Consider the following 19,498-nt stretch of genomic DNA (forward strand, 5'->3'; position numbering starts at 1 on the left):
CCCCTATGACCATCAACCCAGTGAACAAAACCAAATAAACTAGAAGTCCCTACCCAGACACATGCAGTTTACTTTTTACTTTAAAAACAAATAATGGTTATTTCCAGGCCTTTGGTGTAGTTTGCTAGCCAATATCTTCCCCCACTGCTCACTCTGATATAAATATTTAAAGGGGAAAGTGAATATAAAGCACCCTTAGCCATTTTGGGGGACTTACTTGTAGTTCATTGTCTTTTTCTTTATTTTTAATCCATGTTTTTCCTTGGGTTTGTGGATCTATTAAAAGTGGATATCTTGTTGCCTTAGTGACAATGATGCCATTTTGAACTGAGAGTTCATCTCCAGGAAGCCCCTGTAGGTTCCATTCACTAATCTGGACATGGGGGGAGGGAAGTCAACAGATGGTTTAGTTTTGTATGCTTTAATTCTGAAATACTGGTTTGCAGCAAGCAAATCACCCATAAGATGGAACACATCAGACCACTGCATATAGATCTCTATATCCATATGTCTCTGCTGCCATTCATTTATTTCTTATGCATACATGGCATACATGCATATATACATATGCAGAAATCACATTCATATTTACTCGTGCCTTTCAGAGAATCTGGCCACTATTAAATAGATAGACAAACAATAAAAGATACGGAGAGGCATGGAGCATACACTGAGCAAATTTGTATGAAGCTGTTAAAAACATGTACAGTGATGCCTCACAAGACGAATGCCTCCTGCAACGAAAAACTCTCAAGATTAAAGTGTTTTGCAATTATTTTGGTGACTCGCAAGTGAATTTTTCTATGGCCGTGCTTCGCAAAATGATTGTTTCCCCTTTTTTGGGTTGTTTTAAATTGCACAACCGTTAGTACCGTGCTTCGCAAGATGAAATTTTCGCAATATGACACGACTCACGGAACGAATTAATTTCGTCTTGCGAGACATCACTGTATGTTAGTTTTTGTCCTCTCTCACCTTTATCCTTCAACAGGGCTCCCACTAAACCCATTTTCCCATTTATGAGGATATTTTCACATGTAACATTTGAGCATTGAAAACCTGAGAATTTTGTTGCTGCTGTAGCAAACATGTTCTGTGTCAAATAACTCTGATAACAGAACATGACACACCAGCAGTTACGGAATTGCAAAAACAAAAACTTTGGACAAATGCCATTTATTGAACTCATCTTAGAGCATTTTCTGGACCACTGAGTCCTTTGACAATGTGATGAAAGCTATGGATCCCCTCTCTGAATGTGTATGTGTAAAAACACATACAAAATGTTGCATACCATTTATTTTATACAAAAAGGGGGAAATGTATTCTTGTGACTGGTTCATTGGCCTCTTGAGACAGACTTGGTAAGGCAGCAGTGGGAAACATGTGGCACCCGAGACAGCAAATATGGTATGCAGAACTCCTGCCCCTCCAGGCACTCCCAAAATGCCGCTTTGAAAGTGGCTTTGTGCCCTATTTTGCCATACTTTGAGGGCCTCCAGCACAAAATACTTAGTTGAAAAATATGGCAAGACAGGGCTTTCAGTATCCCCCTCCCTAACTTTGTAAGAAAAAAGCAGGGGGAGGGTTGGAGGAGCACCACCTCAAGGTACAGAGATAGGTAAAAGTAAAGTTTCCCCTTGACATTTAGTCCGGTCGTGTCCAACTCTAGGGGGCGGTGCTCATCCCTGTTTCCAAGCCATAGAAGCAGTGTTTGTCCAAAGACAGTTTCCGTGGTCATGTGGCCAACACAAGTAGACACAGAACACTGTTACCTTCCAACCAAGGTGGTACCTATTTATCTACCCGCATTTACATGCTTTAGAACTGCTAGGTTGGCAGGAGCTGGGACAAACAACGGGAGCTCACTCCATCGTGTGGATTCGATCTTACGACTGCTGGTCTTCTGACCCTGCAGCACAGAGTCTTCAGCAGTTTATCCCACAGCACCACCACATACTGAGATAGGCTTATGCAAAACACCTGGATGGTTAACGGTGATTGACAAATTCAAACTTTTGATTTAATTCCACAAGACCTCCAAAGAAGAACTTTGGAACAGAGCCACACATTAATAAAAGAGAAGTTGAAGGATTTTTTATACTCAGCAAGATCTGAATGCAATTAAGATTTCATTATTTTCCCTTTATTTGTTCTTTTTAAAATTATCCCATAGAATTATGAATTGTTTACATGAACTTTCAGTCCCTGCCTTTAGAAAAGCATTGTTGGAGCTAAGATTTCATGTTTTTGTATATGTGGAGCTCAAGCAGTAAAGGGTGTATAACATTACTTACTGCATTGCTTTTTATATTTTGAATCTAGAACAAACAATATCAAATTTGCTAGAGGATATACTAGATAAAAGTGACCAAAATAAAATTAACTATCTCTAGTCTGATGTTAAAAAAGCAGTAAGAGAGCAAGTAGCCAGATTTGCAGCAGCCCGAAAGTTGAGGAAACATTATGTAAAGACCCATTTTCTAATGCTTGAAGACCCATATGGTTAATTGAAATGATGCAAGTTTTTGAAATTGTGACTATACTTAATTTCTTTGGACCTTGTTTTTAATCCAATATTTTGTAAATGTATTATTTGTATTTTTTAAAAAAAATTGCTAGCATTATGTTGACAATCTAACACTCCACAGGTGTACATATCTGCATTCATGTCTTAATTGTAATGCCAGTGGTGGATGAATGATCAAAGTAGTTAAATCAAGAAGTAAAATAAAGAGATGGGCATGTGCAAATTCCAGACCTCTGGATATTGTTCACCTTGGCTCAAGGGTCCATAGACCAAATGTTAAGACCACTGCTATAGAGGATGGCTGTGCATCTGTGTGGTTAATTGGAAGAGTAGAAACAATTGAAATGACACCAACACTTATTCTGAGGTGATTACATTATTCAGAAGTAATAAGTAATGTAATGCATCATTAATACATTAGTGCCAACATAACTTTTAATCAACAACCACAAAAAACTAAAAGTGGCCTAAAATTTTAAAAACTCAAAGTAACACTTTTCAATAACAAGTAAACACGACTAATTCTGAAAAAAACAAACCACCCTGTAACTTTAAAAAAGTGTTTGGCCTACTTACAAATGATAACACTGACAAAAAAGCAGTAACAAATGAAAACTCCGTGTGATATAGTGGGAGGAATGACAGACTAGGACTCAGAAAACCGAGGTTAGAATTCCCACTCAAGTCATGGAAATTCACTTGCAGTGTGGAACAGGTTAAACCGCTCCTTAAATATTTCACATACCTTCAAAACCCTGTTAGTGTTGCTGTACATAGGAAGTGATGTGATAGCACATAACAATAACAAAGTGCAATTCCATTTACACAGCAGTGGCTGTTTTTATTTTTCATCAATTGTACATTAGCTCACATTGTATAGTTCTGTTTCAAAATTAAACAACAGAAAGGATTAAAATTAGAGGTTCAGAAGAGAGATGTAGGACCTACCGTAGGAGGATCCACCAACATTGAAATGAGATTCAAGTTTTCAGTAAAAGGGATTTTCCGGACTCTCATCTCTGTCTCCCATAAATCTTTAAGCAAAAGATTCCTGAATATTTGATTAAAAGGGCCACAGTATGAAAGGAAGCCAGTGCAGAGTAAAACATCTCCTACGAGTCTAGAAAAAAAATAAGGATTTTTTTCATTAATACACTTTGAGTTTTTGATTATTCTTTTTTAAAAATCATGTGGGAGAAGCTCCCCCCCAAAAAAAACTCTCATAAACTGAATTAATGATAGCAGGATTCAGAAAAAAACACATTAAAGGCACTTTGACAGCTATTTTATATCCAGTTATAAACTTGGACATATACAAATGTTTTAGAAGCCAAATGATAGAGTACTGAAGTGAATGAGGTTTCCATTAGCACTGCTTCCTTCTGTGGGCTGATCAAAAGCACAACAGAAAACCAGAGCAGTGCTGTGCATTGTCCAACCTTCCGAATCCGGAGCACAGATTTATATCACAAAAGGAAGCAAGAAGACAATTTTGAAGGGTCTAGTTTTGCTCATTTACCCACTTCCCCACAATGAAAGGATTTATTCTTGAAGAGGAGACAGTCATATCCTTTTTCGCTGTATAGCTGATAAGGTGAAGATTTAATCATGATGGAAGAACAGAAATAACAGTGTCAACAAGTCCCATCCAGTTCACTGGGGGCTAACTCTGCTGGTTGAAGACTGATATTTAGCTATTTTTGAATGAATTCACATTACCTATATTTCCCAAGGAATTTAAATAGAGTTTGCAAAAACAAATTCTTTCCAGCTGTATTTCTAAAACATATGTCATACCTGTTTATTTGGGCTTTGAATTCTTTACTTTGCTGAGTCCATCTAATTTTTTCCCCACTCAAGCCATCTATAAGTGCAGAGGCTGCCTGCATCTTATTCCTGCACGTTTCTGCATCATTCAAGAGGTCCTGAAATTTGCAAGTGCCAAGTCATTTTATATTTTTGTAAATGACAATGCAGATAGTTATGTACTTTAAAAGAAATTATGAGCATAGAGACAGATACTTGTTGCCGAGGATGTTTATAGCATAAATAGTTGCAAGATTTGGTCTCAAGACTAAATATTGCACTATTTTCAACAGGTTGCTGAAAATTCTTTATTGTGAATGGACACACACACACACACACACACACACACACACACACACACACACACACACACACACACACACACACACACACACACACACACACACACACACACACACACACACACACAAACCAATCCACCCACCCACAGCTATGTTGCTTTAATTGTCTAAGCAGGCCAGTGCCAAAATAGTCAACTGTATGGAAGGCGGCAAACCTTAGAGAGGGGACTGTCCCTTGTTCTGTGAGGTAAGCACAGTACGAGGTGACAAACAAGGAGTATGGGTGAGGCCCTAGTAACCACTGTTTTGGCTTAGCTCCTTTTCCAGAGCAGAGAGAGTTGCATTTGTTATGCAAAGTAGTAGAAGGTGCAGAAATGAAATAATCAAGGGAATGTTGGGGAGGAGAGTGTGAAGCCTTTCCAAACCAACAGAGAATGAACACAGTCAGAAATAGGAAGGCACAGTGGTATAAGCCTGCCAGAGTGCCAGAGTCACTTCTCTTCTCCAAATTTTCCTTCAGCTTTTCTTCTATCTGAAGAAAAAGAGCAGCATGAGTGAATGAGTGGAGCAGTTGGCTGGGTTTCATTAAAGCATTCTAGACCACTATCCCATATGACGGTTGCCCACACCTAACTGTGTAGATAGGTGCCCTATCCCAAACAACCTTGTCTCCACAGAGAAGTTAGGGTATTGCCCAAAAACTCCTTCTGATTCTGGTAGCCTGAGAGTTAAGTCTAAAAAGCATATTTATTTTTTAGAAATGTTATACAGAATCTGCTTTTCAGACCACTGAGGTTCCTGAAGTGGTTCTGGTCCAAAGGGAAGTAAAGAGTCTTTCCTGCAGGCCTCTGTGTAGGCTGTCAGCTAGGGTGGAAGCAAAGTTTCAGTATCACACACGTCAGCAGTTGGAGTGCCACATACTAGTGACCTTCATCTGAGCAAAGGGGGAAGATACCATCCTGACACTATGAGTTCATGTATTACTTCTGTTCAGATCATGGAATGCTCCTATTGGCATCACAGAAACACAAGAGTGAGCAGGGCACCAGAAGGAAGTTAACCATAATTTCTAAGCCTCACCCCAAACAAGTAAAGGCTTGGAATGGTAAGCAGTCAAAAACACAAGAACAAAACCTTATAGCTACAGCTTACAAACTATTCTTATTTTACCATCTTCTCCTTCATTGCAGCATCAAACTTCGCTTGCACTTTATCCAGTTCTGCTTGCTTTTCATCGAGCAAAGCCTGAGCCTTGGCTAATTCTGCATTTGCTACTTTCAAGCGTCCTTCTTGTTTTGCCAAGTTAGTCTAAAAATAAAAACTGTTTTCAACAGCTACACATCATCTTTGATTTTTCTTTATGATTAGAGAAGTACATGAATGTGAAGGGAAACTACTACTAATTAGATAAGGTAGGTAGCTAGCTAACGGGATATGTTTTAACAAATTATTTGCTTCACCACTCCCTGTCAGAGGGCAACTAAAGTCACAACTAAGATGAGACAGTAAGAGATCCATGATAGTGTAGTGGTTCCTGTGGAAGTGTACGGTACTCATCATAACAGCTCCCACTGCCATAAGAGAGGTCCAAAAATGCAGACAGCTGGATCCAGCCACATCAACAAATGATGAGGCAGTCTTTTCTAAATGATTTTTAATTGCTCATTCAAAATCAGATCACCCTCAAATAATCTTTACAACAAGGATAGCATGTAAAAATACATAATTCTCGGGAAAATCCATTTTAACCTCAACTGCTGGTTACAGCTAAGCATGAGGAGATAGCAGATAATGTCATGGTCCCTGTTATTTGGAAGTTCTGGATCTCTGATCAAGGGAAAGTGCCTTATTTCAAAATTTTACACAGAGGTTGCCCCCCCCCCCCCTTATTTGGACTCTGGGCCACTCATACTGACAGTCCAAATCAGTGTTGGCAAACCTTTTTGGGCTTCCATGCACAAAATGGGGTGGGGGAACAGCGGGTGGCGTGCCGAACCCAAAAGACCAGAACTGGAAGTGCCGGTTTAAGGGGGAATCATGGCGACGGACCTGGAGGACCCGGAAGTGGCAGCGGAAGGGGGAATCCTGACTGCAGCCACCTCATGAGGTCTGGCTGCATGGGGGGGGGCAGGGGGGAGTAGCGACCTATGGCTCACGTGCCAGAAGAAAGGGCTCTGCGTGCCAGCTGTGGCAAGCATGCCATAGGTTAGCCATCCCTGGTCTAGATTCTAGACTTCACAATATTTTTCAAAATGTTGGTTTTTAAATGAAGAACTTTAATGTCTTAATTTATTATACAGTATTATTCCTTGCCAAACTGTACATAGTTCAAGACCCCATTTAGACTTGCTATGAGAAGTAATTGTTAACTAACTAAATAATTAATTTAATATGTTTTTTTTAAATCAAAGGATAATATTTGAGGTGACTGACCACATCAGTCAGGTTTTTAAAGGAAGTTGAAACAATTGTGATAAAACTAGTAAGGTTGCAAGTGGAGCATGAAAGTGGGACATATGGAGGTTCTATGGCTCTGATTCCATTATGCCTAACACAGAAAAATGAGACATACTAGAAGACACTGCAATGTTCACTTTTCCTTGCAGTAATTTCAGATACATATGTATGAAACCAATTAATATCATTTACCTTAAGAGGCAAAACTTCTCTGTTTATGCCATAAAATATTGCCATGGCCTGTGTCCACGAAAGTAGCCCTGCCACATTGCCACAGACTTTTTTACCATTCTCAAAAGTATAATCTTCCATTTGAAAATAAGGCTGCAGTAACTCCACTGTCTCTTCATTGATGGAATCCTTGGCAAACTGCTGAAGACTCTGAAGAAATGGCCCGCTCATTAACTGCAAATAAACAGATTAATAAAATAAAACAAAATAAAAATGCAAGAATGATTTTTTTCCTTCTTCCTTTCTAAGGACTACTTTTTTGTTTATATGCATATTTCTTATTTCCTCTTGAATAACATTTGATGTAGTTTGGAGTCATGAAGCTGGGGAATGCCATCTTTGCAGAGGGTATTCTGCTTACACCAGGGACCTGTGGGCTCAAGCCATTGCTTTCTTTGCAGCATTAAAAGCACAGAAATGTTATTTACTTTCAAAGACTCGCCCCAGGATGGTTTCAGACAAGGTCTTTCTGGGTCCATAGTAACTGGGTCTATTTTCTTTTGGAACAGCAACAAGCAACAATCCATAATCCTCATGATCAAATGTGGTGGCTTGGCAAGTTTCCGCACTGTTGCTATATCTGCTGGTTTGATGGTCTGCAAAGGAAAAAATAATTTACTGCTTGAATAACATTCTTGACAATTACTGGGAAGTCCTATCAACCCTCACTTGAAATCTCTGTAAACAATAAACTGTATGTGGATTAATGAAACCACCAGTTTCCAGAAGAGGCACCAGAAATTCAAATGATGGAAATGCCATTTTAACAGACTAGAATGACTGTGAAATCTATTTCCTAAATCTGCTACAGTCAAGTATTCTTAATGAAACTTATTTGATGAAGGTGCACAGAGCCTCTCAAAGCAAGACAAGTAGTCATCAAAGAAATGAATCAAACTTGGGAAATAGTATCAAACAATAAACAGCTCACAAGGCAACCACTTCAAACTAGCTTCATGTTCAACAGATCTCCTAATTTGCCTCAGCAATTCAAAAGGTATTTTATATGAAGTGCTTATGACACAGCTAGACAGTCAGCAGTACATTCTCTATATTCCATGGTTCATGTCCTTGGTTATTGTTTTGTTCACTTGTGGGTGTTTCAACCACATTCTTCAGAAAGTGTCACTCACGTTCAGGGCAGCTTCAGCTTCTTCCAATGCTGGTTTAGCAGCCTCAAGCTTGGCCTCTGCTACCACTTTCTCTGTATCGATTTCATCGACAATCTTTTGTGCTTTGTCTTTCACACCTTGGACTTCATTCTTCACTTTGGCAGAAGCCTCAGCACTTACTGTCACTTCTGCCAGCACCTGTAATAAAATCATATTAATTTTAAAATGCAAGGCCATGTTGTAATTTTCAGCAAAGCATCTGAAACCTGGAATGGGGTAGGGCAAAGTTACAACATTAATGGAGTTGGGAGCCAAATCATGATAGACTCATTACCAGCCAAGCTCTCCTGGACCTGCCCCCTTCCTAAGTCTTTGCATGCTTGTCAATGGGGAATGAAGTTGCTACCCTTCAATTAATGTGGTAAAATTATTGAGGCCAAAGAAAGCTGATTTAGAATAGGCAGAACTCTGGTACAAATACAATAGTGCAATCGAGGACAAACAACATTTATTTGGGTCAAGGCTTCCTAAAAGTCAAATACTTCTACCATCACCTTTATATGAAGACTTCTCTGAAAAAAAAATCATTGTTTACAGAGGAAAGTGTTCTTTAAAATCTCCTCCCCACTTTTCACATCAGAAAAAAGAAGCAAAACTCTAACAACTCGGAAAGTAACAAAATCACAAGATCTGCCACACCTCATACAGTCAGCTACTAAAGCACTGACAATAACTGCTAAGAAGGTCACACATGCTCAACAAATTTAGAATGATTGTGCATTAGGGGCTGTTGGGATATATCAGTGTTAACAACCATTCATAGCAAAGTGTGATTTTAAAGAAACATAAGCACACAAAAATATACATATGGACTTTTTTTCAGAAAATACACATTTTTGAATGCATTTTTTTCTTAAAACATGCATTTTTGAATAAATTCTATACTAAAATACACATTTCATATGCATTTTAGTACCTTTTGGCTTAGAATTATATTGTGAAGTAATAAGCAAAGGATAGGTGAATTCTGGTCCACATATCAGTATAGGAAATACGAATCAGATCAGTTTCTTTTAAATGAAAAATGGATGACATTTTCTGCATCCTTACCCAGCGTTCAGTGTGTTACTTGATTTTTTACTCACTTTGTCTGCTTTTACAGAAGCCAAAGCCAATTCTTTCTCTTTCACTGCCAAGTCCTGAGAGAGTTTAGCAACAGATTCACTAGCTTCCATCAGTTTAGAAAGACCTTAAAAATCAGAATAATTGTTATCTATACTGCTATCTTATATTATAACAATATTGTGCATGTAGAAATCCAAAGTGGCCCACTAAAGAATGGCTGCAAATCAGAAATCACTGATCCTGTCCTATTTCAAAAAATTATAGTGATGTTTGCTGAAGAAATGTTTTATGGAGGGAATTGTATGGCCACAATCCAGTAAGATTTTTGCATCCCTGAAAGCTAGTCTGCTAAGCTACAAAGATCCATGATGCTATGAATTGCATTGATTCAATAACCTGCTATATATAAGCCGCTGTCACACTGAATGCAAAACCTTTCTTTATATAAGAAAAAGGGGGACAGATCCTTAACAAAATGGATGTATCCTGATGCTCTTGCTCCACAAATGTACTTCTAAGTTTTGTCTGCTGATGCTTTAGTTTAAAAATACCTTGAACAAATTTATTTTGGTAGAGAAGGCACACAAAAACATCCAGATGATCTCACTAGTCACAAAATCTCTGAGCATTCATGTAGCTGGAGGGTAAGTACTGTGTTTAATATTCAATTAAACACCTGTGTTCTGTTAGGTATTCTTTCTACAAGTTAGACCTGCATATGACGAGGGGAAACCTGACTAGTTCCATATGTTTGTTCACTATTTTTATGACTATTTTCCTCTTGTCTGTCCTTGTCAGGATAGAATGCTGGCAAAATCAGGATTCAAAATCTTGCAGAAAGCCTCAATGGACACTGTTCTTTGCAGAGAGTCGCCCTCTACATATACAGGATGACAAAAGCAAAGAAACAGCAGATACTGGGGACTCCAGTGTCATGTGCCCAGTGAATTCATTCTGAGTTCTGGCACAAACCTTACAGGAGCTCTCCGTGAAATAGGTTAAGCATTTGAGGTGTCTGAACTAACACCCAGAATGAATTCACACTGGAGCTCTAATGCACTCGTCCTCACTTCCTTTCTCACATATAGAGATTACAAATGAGGGTAATGCTTTGAGAGTCAACTCAGATATATTCTGTTAATGTATATGATCCAAATACAGAATAGGCTGAGTTTAATTGACCTTCCATTAATAAAATAAGACTGATTTGGACAGTTCATAAATCTACAGTGTGGTACCATAACTGAGACAGGGTTCTGTATCCCCTCCTACTTTAATTTATTTGACAGTATTGTGAGCTGTCATATAAACAAGCTCTAAATATCTTTATCAACTCTTAAATTGTCTTCAGTATCCTTTACTCTGCAGATATATCAGTCTTCAGACAACAAACATTTTCCAAGCAGCTAATGATAACAAGCAAGAAGTAATGAAACCATAAAACAATTAATAAGCCCTCACAGGAACAAAACAGTAAATTTGCAGTATAAATTCAATATCAGAGGAAGTTAAGACTGGAATCCTATATATATTTAGTGAGGACTTTCAGGGGACTTAATTTGGCCCACATTGTAAAAGGATTGAGAAAATCAGAAGATCTTCTTGAGTTACCAGGCCGGCAGCATACCTATTTGCATCCGCTCAGCTTGTTCATTGATGCTGGCTAGCTTATCAGAATAAACATCTTTGTAGCCGTTGATGAAAGAGAGATAAGATTTGGGGGTAACGTGAGCTCTTCGTCGGTATCTATAATGTTCAAAAGCAACAACAGTTGAGATTGAAATATACATGCTAATACAATCCTCAGCAAATGTACAACTTTGCTCATTCAATTTTCATTGAATTTTCTGACAAATGTTCTCACAAATATCCTTCCAGCGTTTGTTTTAACACCTCCAGTGAAACAGAGTCCACAGCCTTCTGAGATGGTCCATGAAATTGCCAAAAAGCTGTCAGGAAGTTCTTCACTTTCAGGAAGTTCTTCCTGATATTTTCTTGTAATTTGAATCAACTAGTGTTGACTCTGTCCATCGGACCCTCAGAATATTAAACATTAAAATAATAGCCAGAATCCAACATGTTCACATCGGTTTGCTTAACAGTCTACAGCTAATTGCAAATAACTGACAAGGAGGTAGCATGCGTCTTATTTGTGCAATAAAATGTGTGACCAGGCACACATTCAAGACACATGCTGGAACTTTGTCAGTTGCAATTTGCCATGGCAATTTGCACAAGTCTTACATAAACACCAACAGGATTCTGTCTGATATATATATATTCTGAATCAATACCTAAACAAACCCTTTACACTTGCATAGTTATGGAATTAACACATATGTTTCAAACACTACCTTTGGAAATAATTATCGCAGCTTTCTGAAACTAAGTCATGAAAAATGCCCATAGTTTCCACAACTTGTGCTTTAACTTCAGGAGAACAGACAATGTTGAAATCTGACAAGAAATAATGTGATACAGCAACAAGAGCTTCCTTGGGCCACTGAGTGAACCAGTCCATGGTGCAGCCAGATATAAGACCAGGAAATTTCAAAGAACGTGCACGGAACTTCTCACCAACCTAGCAATAATAGTAATAATAATAATAAAAATGTGAATGCCATGTACATAATATTGTAACCAGCCAAACATCTTTATGATAATATGTTAACAAAGACATTCCTTACACACAGGCCCTAACTCGGGGTCAGTGTGTGAAAACAGGTTTTCTGTACATATATAGTGGCTAAAATTTTGTTTGTGCTGCTGTGCTGTATAAGGCTGATGATAGAATTAGCCACTGTGATTTTTGAGAAATAAAAAAAAATTCTGAATCCCCTTGACCCAAAGATGCCTTTCATTGTGGGGAAGCCATTGGGGGCCACAGGACCAGCAGGAAAAGTAATTAATTTCCAGATATTGCTGCCACAAATACCTCTATACTTGCTTAACTTTATATTTACTTTATAACAAGCATGTACATTTTTATCCTAACGAGCACTTACATGCTAACTCCATGTCAAGGTATTAACATGTCAAAATGTAATAGGCAATCCTATCCATACTTACAAGGATGCATGTCCCACTGAATTTCAGTCGTATTTACTTTCAAGTAAACACATGCTGCCTTGGGCTCTGTGTACTAGTTTATAGCCCAAAAATATTATAACTTAAAAAGGTATGTCCATTTTCCATAAGATTGATGGGCAAAGTCAAATTTGCAAGACACTGAAAATTTGACTTTGAGGGACAGACACATTTGTGTAAAAATATCTCTTGTTCACTTTTAAATCTTTAGAGTTCCTTGTTACCCTTGAGCAGAGAACACCTTCCCCCAATACACACATTCTCATAATATAACCAAAGAAAGGAGAGATACTTTTAAAGGAAACTCACTGGAGAAAAGCAGAGAACAACATGAAGATTTTTCCTTGACCGATTTATAAAATATTCATAAAGATTATCAAAAGTTGGCGGAACTCTTGGTAGCTCTTTTTTCATTACAGATATCAATCCTTGAGTTATTTCATCCATTTCGTCTCGAGGAAACAGATTGGAGATCTTATTCAAAAAAATAAATACATACATACTCATATCACTAGATTATAATAGCTCATAAAGTGTAGTTCTGTGTTTCCATACTTCCTTTCCAATGAAAATGCCTCTAAATTTCAGCACTGCCATGGCAGGTCCTGGGCAGGCTGAACTTGCACCCAAACCTATCCAAATCGCCCCCACTGCTCTAGGTAAGTAGCATAGGTACCAGTTTCTTCCTTTGTTTCAGTGGGCATGCCTTTTTTTTTTTTTTTTTTTTTTTTTTTTTTTTTTTTTTGGCCAGGTAGTACTAACATCAATTGGCAGACTGGGGAATGTGTACAAATGTAAAACTTCCACAAACATTTAAGTCATGGGGTAGGGAAGCATTTTTCCCATTAAAATACAATAGATATTTTGGGAAAAATCTGAAATACATGCAATACTTATGTTCATTTCAAGCCAAAATCTATTGTCTACTTTAACAATATAAAATGCTGCTTTTATGTCACAGTTAGTATATGACTACACTATTTCAATTTTTAGATAAAATTTAAAAATACAAAAACATAGGTTTTAGCCGCCTAGAGTGGACGAGTCGCCCAGACAGGCGGGGTATAAATCAAATAAATAATAATAATAATATATAATTAAATCTATGCATAGATTTAATTATATAAAGAGAGCTGCAGACAACTGCACTTTATGCTCACTAAGACTAGCTACCTTAGTTTTTGCCATTGGAGAAGTAGGGGAAAGATGAAAACAGAAACAACAGAGCCTTTTATATTCTTTGTTTATTAAGGTTTCAAGACCCACTAGATGTAAAAATGTGTGATATGCAGGAATTATTTGTCAGTATCTTGTGGTGCAACTCTGACTATCCAATCAGAATTAATATTATTAGTGACAGATTGCCTCTAATTAAATAGTTTCTTTTTTATTGCACACAGCTCGTGTGCAATGAGACTGAGTTATGTGCACCTCAAAACTGAAAAAGGGAATCTTCATTTAGCAACAATTTGCTGCTGACAATTACATCATCAGTATACTGACCAATGTTCTCTGCAGACTATCTTACATACAGGCCCTCATGTTACACAGATCTGGCATGCTAAATAAGTAAAACCTTGTCTTAAAAAGGATATCACTTAATAAGAAAGAAAGAAAGAAAGAAAGAAAGAAAGAAAGAAAGAAAGAAAGAAAGAAAGAAAGAAAGAAAGAAAGAAAGAAAGAAAGAAAGAAAGAAAGAAAGAAAGAAAGAAAGAAAGAATTATTTTAATGGAGATAATTTTTTCTCCATTTTTTCTGAGAAAAATTGAAAAATCTACTGTACCTTTAACAAAGACATGGGAATTCTGTTTTTTCTTCATTTTTCTGTCTTTTCTCTCTCCAGGTATCTATTAATGAATCCAACCCCTGACTCACTTCTCACAAAACATCTAAGTGAAAGTATTTTAGCTTCTAACAAAAGCTCTGTACATACAAATCTGTCTACTACATCAAACAGAGATGTGCACTTGTACCATATAATTGTACAAGTGGGTCCTGCAATACTTATTTCAGTTCTCAAAGGAATCGATGAAAGGGAAGAAACTTTAATTTGGCCCATGAATATTTCTAGAATGAATGCCAAAATAGAGTGGCTGATGTGTCAACATTCTGAACATATACTTTCCAGCATTATTTTAAAAAAATCAATGGTGAACAAAATGTAAGATCTCTATTACAGTCTACTTCTGAATTGCATGTTTTATTTTTATCTCTTTCTGCATGTACACTATAAGCCTACCCTAAGTCTTTGAGAAAGAAAAATAACATTTAATAGTCATCATCAAAGAAGAATTTTAAAAGCATGTGCTAGTCTGAAAACCTAACCTCTCCAGAAGAAAGTAGGTTATTAAGGTATTCCAGAAATGCCTCATCTTTTATTTCATTATCTGTGAAAATAAATGTAATTCCTTTTCCTTCAGCACCAGCAACTCGATATAAAAGCTTTAGATCATCTGTTAGATTGCTCACATTGTAGGATCTAGGAGCAGAGGAAAATGAACAAACTTAATATGCAGTAGTGAAGCTGGTGGGGCATAACATCAGAATCCAATTCAGCTAGAACTTTTCCTTTCAAGAGTCATAGTTATAAATAGGTTGTGTGTGAATTACTTACTTATTTGCTTATTTAGTACACTACCTTTATACGGGATATATAGGACCAGTGCAAACTATCCTGCTTCATGAGGTGGAAAGTGCTATACCCACAACACCTCTCCTCCTGTGACAATACTGAGGGGCAGAGGAGAGGAGAAGGAAGAAGAGGTAGACAGTGGCAGACACCATGATGCAGGCAGTTTTGAAGGCAACATTTAAACTTCTGAGGACCGCACACATTGCAGGTTTCCAGAGATGGTCAGCTTAGATAGTGGAGAGTGAGTGACAGTGGCAGTTCTCCTGTCCACCGAAACTCTGTTGTTTGAGGTAGCTGCCTCAGTCCAACTCCTGGTCAGCTCAGTCTTGGATGCAGTTTAGAATGACCAAACTGCTACACATAGTAGTCAATACTCGGCACAGCACCCTACTTGCACTCTACTTCAGAATTAACTGGGTTGGAACAAAAATAAAGTAGAAGCATGAAACCATATGTACTATTCAGCTATACTGACCTTCCTATAAACTTGCAGATTTGCTCTATTGAGGCCAATCTTAAAATGGACAGGATGACTATTTTTGCATAGTACTTTGGGACACTTAACAGTGAGATAGTCCTGTTTCCAGGTTCACAGAATATATCAAGTCACCGACTCAATTGTACAGCATATTGTCAGCCAATATATTATATGATCACATTGTTTGATTATTTTAAAATACAGTATAATAATGCTACTAAAATTTTAGGAAACTGATATTTTTGCAATGAAGATTTGAATTAGAATGATTTGTTACAAGTAAATGTTTATCATATAGAGAAAATAAAAGAATATAGGATGGTGAATCCATACAGTAAGAAAAACAATGCATTCAATCCTTTTTTTAAAAAAGGGTTACTGTATTTTTTCGTGTATAAAATGACACTTTTTCCTTAAATATTTAGAAAAAAAATTAGACTCGTTTTATACACGGAAGGCAGCCACTTTCCCCATCCTTTTGCAAAGCCACAGGGCTTCGCAAAAAGGAAGGGAAGGCTCCCTGCGGGTAAAGCAACAATGAAGCCCTTTCATAGTTGCTTTACCGACTTCCTAAGCCCCATAGGGCTTAGGAAAGCAGCCAATATATACAGTAAATACCATTATTAGTTCCAATTAAAGCAGACCCACAAATCAACAGAACTTATCAACAGAACTTACATAAGTCCTGACTTACAAGATTGAAAGGTTCTACTTAACTGAACCTAACCACTGGATTTAGCTCAAAATAATTTACAAATAATTGTGTAAATATTTATTTATTTGACTTACATTCACCTTTCTAGGACTCAAAACAGCTCACAAAAAGGTTAAGAAGAAGGTAGAGGATAAAAAAATCAAGGCAGAATAGAATTAACACTCAAATGCTCCATAGTGGATGTTTAATTCACAAAATCAGTGGTGACAGGTTGAAATAGCCATCACTTTGTGGGTGCTGAATGGGATAGACTAAGCCAGGATGGTAATTCTACCCTCAAAACAACTAGTTTACAGTAATGTTATCTTTTTCTTTTCTTCTTTTAATTCACCCCGCCCTTTTCTTTCATCTTAAAAGCTGACAGCTTTGATACACAGCATTCCTAGAGCAGCAAAGGTCTGGTCACCACCGCTCTTCCTTTTCAAATGACAGTCACCAGAGCTTCTGATGCAAAAGCCAATGCTGCCAATTTTAAAATGTTTGTTTTGTTTTTATGTGAGAAAGGTAGGTAGGTAGGTAGGTAGGTAGGTAGGTAGGTAGGTAGGTAGGTAGGTAGGTAGGTAGGTAGGTAGGTAGGTAGGTAGGTAGGTAAAAAGCCCCTTGGAATAATAGTAACACCATGTATGTCTGCAATCCTACACCCTTCCCTGCGCAGTTATCTCAGAATGGAATCTCAGAGGGGAATGCACGGAGTCCTCTTTCCAGGAGGTATGAGGAGTCCTTGTTGAGGACACTTTCTACATGGCCCTGGGGGGCCTTTTGATAAATCCCCAATATTATCCATCTTTTTAGTACTTCACCGAATGCTGATACAGTTTTGCTGTACATGAATTTATCCATGTCACTTCATTTTAGCAGATGGGCAGCAATAGCATTATAAATACATAAATAATAGGAAGAGGCCATTGCCATGATGACAGAATAGCGAGGCCTTTCACTGATCACATATTTCCATACAAATATGCTCATCTACAAATGCCTCCTAACAAACTGCAGATTCTAACTCTGGCAAAGAAAACTGCAATAATCAAGCACCTGTTTAAATATATTTGTCTCACCTTGTCAAAGTTATCTGAAATATTTTGTATCCAGCTATAAAAGAGGCCAATCTTGAAAGACTCTGTTTTCCAGACCCACCAACTCCTACGAGCAAAGCGTTTCCACATGCTGTCCGAATTATTCGAGAAATCTACATTATCCCCCCAAAAAACCAAACCAAAACAAAGATAATAGTGCTCTTAGCTGTGCCAGATCAAAATGCTAGATAATTATACAAATTTCCTTTCAAATTATTCTTTTATAAAGAAGGTATTAAATTGCTCCTGGTATAACTTAGCATAAGGCTGCTGTTGTTATCAGAAGTGTTGATTTTTTGGAAATTAAAACTTTCTGATTTCTGTGCAGTCATCCCAGCTGTGGTAATTTTGAGTAATTAAAGACTCCCCACTCCCACCTACAGCTTCAATGGCTTCCCAATGATTGAAGGGATAAAGAGGAGCCTCAAAAATTTCCAGAGAAGTCAGAAATGTTTAATTTCTGAAAACCATCCACTGTTGATGACAACAGCAACCTTATTCAGCATAAGTTGAAATGACCAAATTTCACAGGCATTGGCTTGTCCTCAAAATAAAAATAAAATTTAAAAATAAAAATAAATCTCTCTACATGATAATATCAGAGTGCCTTATACAGTGTTCACATTTGGATTTCAGAGAAAATCAAGATCCTTGTACTGTAAAATCTATATAGTACACAACTGCAATAGTCTTAGAATTTACATTTATAATATAAAATATCATCTAACAGAATTTCAATGGCTATTCATTTGTCTCCAAAGTCTATTCAAAAGACTATTGTTTACCTTCAAAATCTTCAGTGACATGGGACAAAATACTTAAAGTGCACCTTCTTATACTCTACACTCATTAGTTAAATGACTTTCAAACACCACCTCCAGTGCAGTTGAGGCCTATCATATTTTTAAAAGAAATTTGGGTTTTTCTTTCCAATAGTAACATTGCCAGGGAGATACTCCTAATACCACCTTTGCTATTTTTCAGATACTAGTAATTTTTTAAAATAAATTACTCAGGCTTAACTATCAAATTGTGATTCAACTGCAGCATACTTTATGTATTTTGGTTATTTTTCTTTATATGCTCAAATTTTAATTTTTCTTTAATTTACCAATGTTGGTAAATTGCCCTATAATCATTTGTAAAATGCTGAATACAATAGTTTATATAAATGCAATCTATATAATAATTTGCAGTGCACACTACGCTGTTAAATCACACAAACCTTAACAAGATGTGTTATGGCATCCTTGAAAAACACGAGGTCAAGGAATCCACCTCTAACAGCTTCGTTATACTGTTTCTGGTAAAATTGTAATTTTTCAGATAAAAATTCAAAACTTGGAATCTAAAAAGGAAGAAAATATGATGTTTTGTTAAAAAAGGATTAGTTTCAATTAAAGATGGGGGCATTTGTATTCGTATCGCTCCATTGCTCGTGATGGATTAGCCACTCTGCGACCTGGCAGAGAGGCTCGTCATCCCCCCCCTTCTGCCAGGACTGGCTAATCTATTGCGAGCAACAGAATGATAAGAAGGCTTCGTCAAGCTTTCGTCAGTGGCAGAATTGTGAGTGGACCATCTGGCCACATGGGGCCAGACCCTCGTTATCTCCACCTGTGGGGAGATATACCCCCATCTCTAGTTTCAATATATTACAATAAACTGAATATGAATAAAAGGAAACTACCGTACACTTCTTATAACAAATAATAAATAGTATATTTCTTACACAGAGTTCTAACCTTGGATGTTGTAAAGCTGCAATGCAGGATGTTTTTAAAATTTTTTGATAAGTAATAATTAACAATGTATAGAGCTATTTTAAGCTTTTCATATATATACATTTTCAGCATGCATGTTATACAGCTTTAACATTATTTGACAAAGTTCTTGCTGCTGCCCCGCCCTCTGGTAAGATGGAACAACATAAGAATGAACAAATTA

The 19,498-nt window shown here is 37.2% G+C and overlaps 1 protein-coding gene across 1 annotated transcript in view; it reads right to left on the reverse strand.

Annotated features, from left to right (window-relative positions):
• DNAH8 (dynein axonemal heavy chain 8) overlaps nt 1–19,498 on the reverse strand; it is a 143,813-nt gene that overhangs the window by 34,791 nt on the left and 89,524 nt on the right. Inside the window, exons 57-70 of the mRNA XM_072994358.2 lie at nt 18,777–18,899; nt 17,534–17,664; nt 14,976–15,129; nt 12,960–13,124; nt 11,918–12,144; nt 11,191–11,309; nt 9,584–9,687; nt 8,460–8,636; nt 7,755–7,922; nt 7,288–7,500; nt 5,809–5,946; nt 4,328–4,455; nt 3,479–3,650; nt 218–373 (exon numbers count right to left, since the gene is read on the reverse strand). Of these exons, the coding sequence (XP_072850459.2) occupies nt 218–373; nt 3,479–3,650; nt 4,328–4,455; nt 5,809–5,946; nt 7,288–7,500; nt 7,755–7,922; nt 8,460–8,636; nt 9,584–9,687; nt 11,191–11,309; nt 11,918–12,144; nt 12,960–13,124; nt 14,976–15,129; nt 17,534–17,664; nt 18,777–18,899 (2,175 nt within the window). The remainder of the gene's footprint in view (nt 1–217; nt 374–3,478; nt 3,651–4,327; nt 4,456–5,808; nt 5,947–7,287; nt 7,501–7,754; nt 7,923–8,459; nt 8,637–9,583; nt 9,688–11,190; nt 11,310–11,917; nt 12,145–12,959; nt 13,125–14,975; nt 15,130–17,533; nt 17,665–18,776; nt 18,900–19,498) is intronic.

The sequence above is a fragment of the Pogona vitticeps genome, chromosome 1 (genome assembly GCF_051106095.1).
Source record: "Pogona vitticeps strain Pit_001003342236 chromosome 1, PviZW2.1, whole genome shotgun sequence".
NCBI lineage: Eukaryota > Metazoa > Chordata > Lepidosauria > Squamata > Agamidae > Pogona > Pogona vitticeps.